Source organism: Neopelma chrysocephalum, unplaced genomic scaffold, assembly GCF_003984885.1.
Source record: "Neopelma chrysocephalum unplaced genomic scaffold, ASM398488v2 Primary Assembly neopelma1_113577, whole genome shotgun sequence".
Classification (NCBI taxonomy): Eukaryota; Metazoa; Chordata; class Aves; order Passeriformes; family Pipridae; genus Neopelma; species Neopelma chrysocephalum.
This window is the reverse complement of record NW_020928559.1, coordinates 1-2175: the sequence shown is the minus strand read 5'-3', so window position 1 is coordinate 2175 and position 2175 is coordinate 1. Positions and strand designations below refer to the sequence as shown.

The window sequence follows — 2175 nt, the reverse complement described above, 5'->3', positions numbered from 1 at the left end:
GGGACATGGGGGACACAGGGACATGGGGGGACACGGGGACACAGGGACATGGCTACTGGAAACACTGGTGAGGGATGGGGGGCACGGGGGGCACAGGGGCACAGGGACATGGGGGGACACAGGGACATGGGGGGCACTGTATCCCCAATATTCTCACGCTGCCACATGTCCCCATGTCCCCCCCGTGTCCTCATGTCTGTGTGTCCCTTGTCCCCCCTCCATGTCCCTGTGCCCCCCCTTGCGTCCCCATCCCCATCCCGGCATCCCCGTGACCCCATCTCTGCCTGTGTCTCCCCATATCCCTGTGTCCCACTCATCCCCCTCCGGTGTTCCCGTGTCCCCCCATGTCCCCTGTGTGTCCCCCATGTCCCCTGTGTCCCCCATGTCTCCTCGTGTCCCCCATGTCCCCTGTGTGTCCCCCCATATCCCTGTGTCCCACTCATCCCCCTCTGCTGTTCCCGTGTCCCTTGTGTCCCCCCCATGTCCCCCCCCTGTCCCCCCTGTCCCCTGTGTGTCCCCCATGTCCCCCCATGTCCCCTGTGTGTCCCCCGTGTCCCCCCATGTCCCCCCTGTCCCCCCATGTCCCTTGTGTCCCCCCCCATGTCCCCTCGTGTCCCCAGGGAGGTGTTCATGGGGGAGGACCCGGCCCAGCCCCGGCGCTACAAGAAGAAGAAGAAGGAGACGCCGGGGGAGGGACCCCCCGACTCCCCCACCAATGACGTGAGTGCCGGGACATGGGGGACCCCCTGGGACCCCTCAGGGTCCCCCCAAACCTGAGTGTCCCCCTGAGACACCTGGATCCCCCCCGTGGACTCTCGAGTTCTCTGGACACCCCCCCAAACCTGGGGTTCCCCCAGTCCTGGGTCCCCTCTAAACCTGGGACCCCCCGAAACCTGGGGTCCCCCCCAAACCTGGGGTCACGCAGCCCTGGGTCCCCCCCTAAACCTGGGACCCTTTCCAGACCCTTAGTTCCCACCTGGAAATCTGGGTCACCCCGTGGACCCTTGGGACCCCCAGACACCTGGGTCCCCCAACTCCTCCATGTCCTTAACTACCCCTCCATGTGTCCATGGGGGGTTTTGGGGTACCCTGACCCCCTGTGCCCCCCCCCCAAACCCCATTCCCTCCTGGAACCCCGAGTCCCCCGACACCTCCACACCCTCACCCCCTCTCTGTGTCCGTGGGGGGGTTTTGGGATGCCCTGACCCCCTGTGCCCCCCTCCAATCCTGGTTCCCTCCTGGACCCCTGAGTCCTCCAACACCTCCACACTCTCACCCCTCTCTATGTGCCTTTGGGGGGCTTTTGGGGTGCCCTGACCCCCTGTGACGCCCCCAAACTTGGGGTCTCTTCTAATCTGGGTGTTCCCCAAACACCTGAGTCCCCCCAAACCCTGTTCCCTCGTGAAGCCCCGAATCCCCTGACACCTCCACGCCCTCACCCCCCTCTGTGTGTCCGTGGGGGGGTTTTGGGGTGCCCTTGGGGTCTCTTCCAATCTGGATGTTCCCCAAACACCTCAGTCACCCCAAACCCCGTTCCCTCCCGGACCCCCGAGTCCCCCGACACCTGCACACCCTCACCCCTCTCTGTGTGTCCATGGGGGGGTTTTGGGGTGCCCTGTGCCCCCCCTGACCCTGCCATGCCCCCCAGCCGACGGTGAAGTACGAGACGCAGCCGCGGTTCATCACGGCCACGGGCGGGACCCTCCACCTCTACCAGCTCGAGGGGCTCAACTGGCTGCGCTTCTCCTGGGCCCAGAGCACCGACACCATCCTGGCCGACGAGATGGGGCTGGGCAAGACCATCCAGACCATCGTCTTCCTCTACTCCCTCTACAAGGAGGTGGGTGAGGGAGCGCCCGCCCGGCACGGGGTGGGGCGGGGGGGCACCTCTGCGGGCCTGGGGGGCACCCAAGTAGGCCTGGGGGCACCTACGTGGTCATTGGGGGCACCCAAGAGGGTCTGGGGGCACCTACGTGGTCATTGGGGGCACCCAAGTGGGCCTGGGGGCACCTACATGGTCATTGGGGTCACCTGTGTGGTCATTGGGTCACCCACATGGTCACTGTGGTTGCCCACATGGTCATTGAGGTCACCCATGTGGTCACTGGGGGCACCCACATGGGCCTGGGGTCACTTACATGGTTATTGGGGTCACCTACATGGGCCTGGGGTCAC

General features: G+C 65.6%; 1 protein-coding gene across 1 annotated transcript; it reads left to right on the top strand.

Annotated features, from left to right (window-relative positions):
* Positions 1–58: 58 nt before the first annotated feature.
* On the top strand, positions 59–2141 carry LOC113962156 (chromodomain-helicase-DNA-binding protein 3-like; the record flags this gene model as incomplete). The annotated part of the gene is made up of 4 exons (XM_027672956.1): positions 59–67; positions 621–720; positions 1649–2026; positions 2089–2141. Coding segments are annotated over exons 2-4 (521 nt in total), but the record flags the coding sequence as incomplete, so codon positions are not given.
* Positions 2142–2175: the final 34 nt, after the last annotated feature.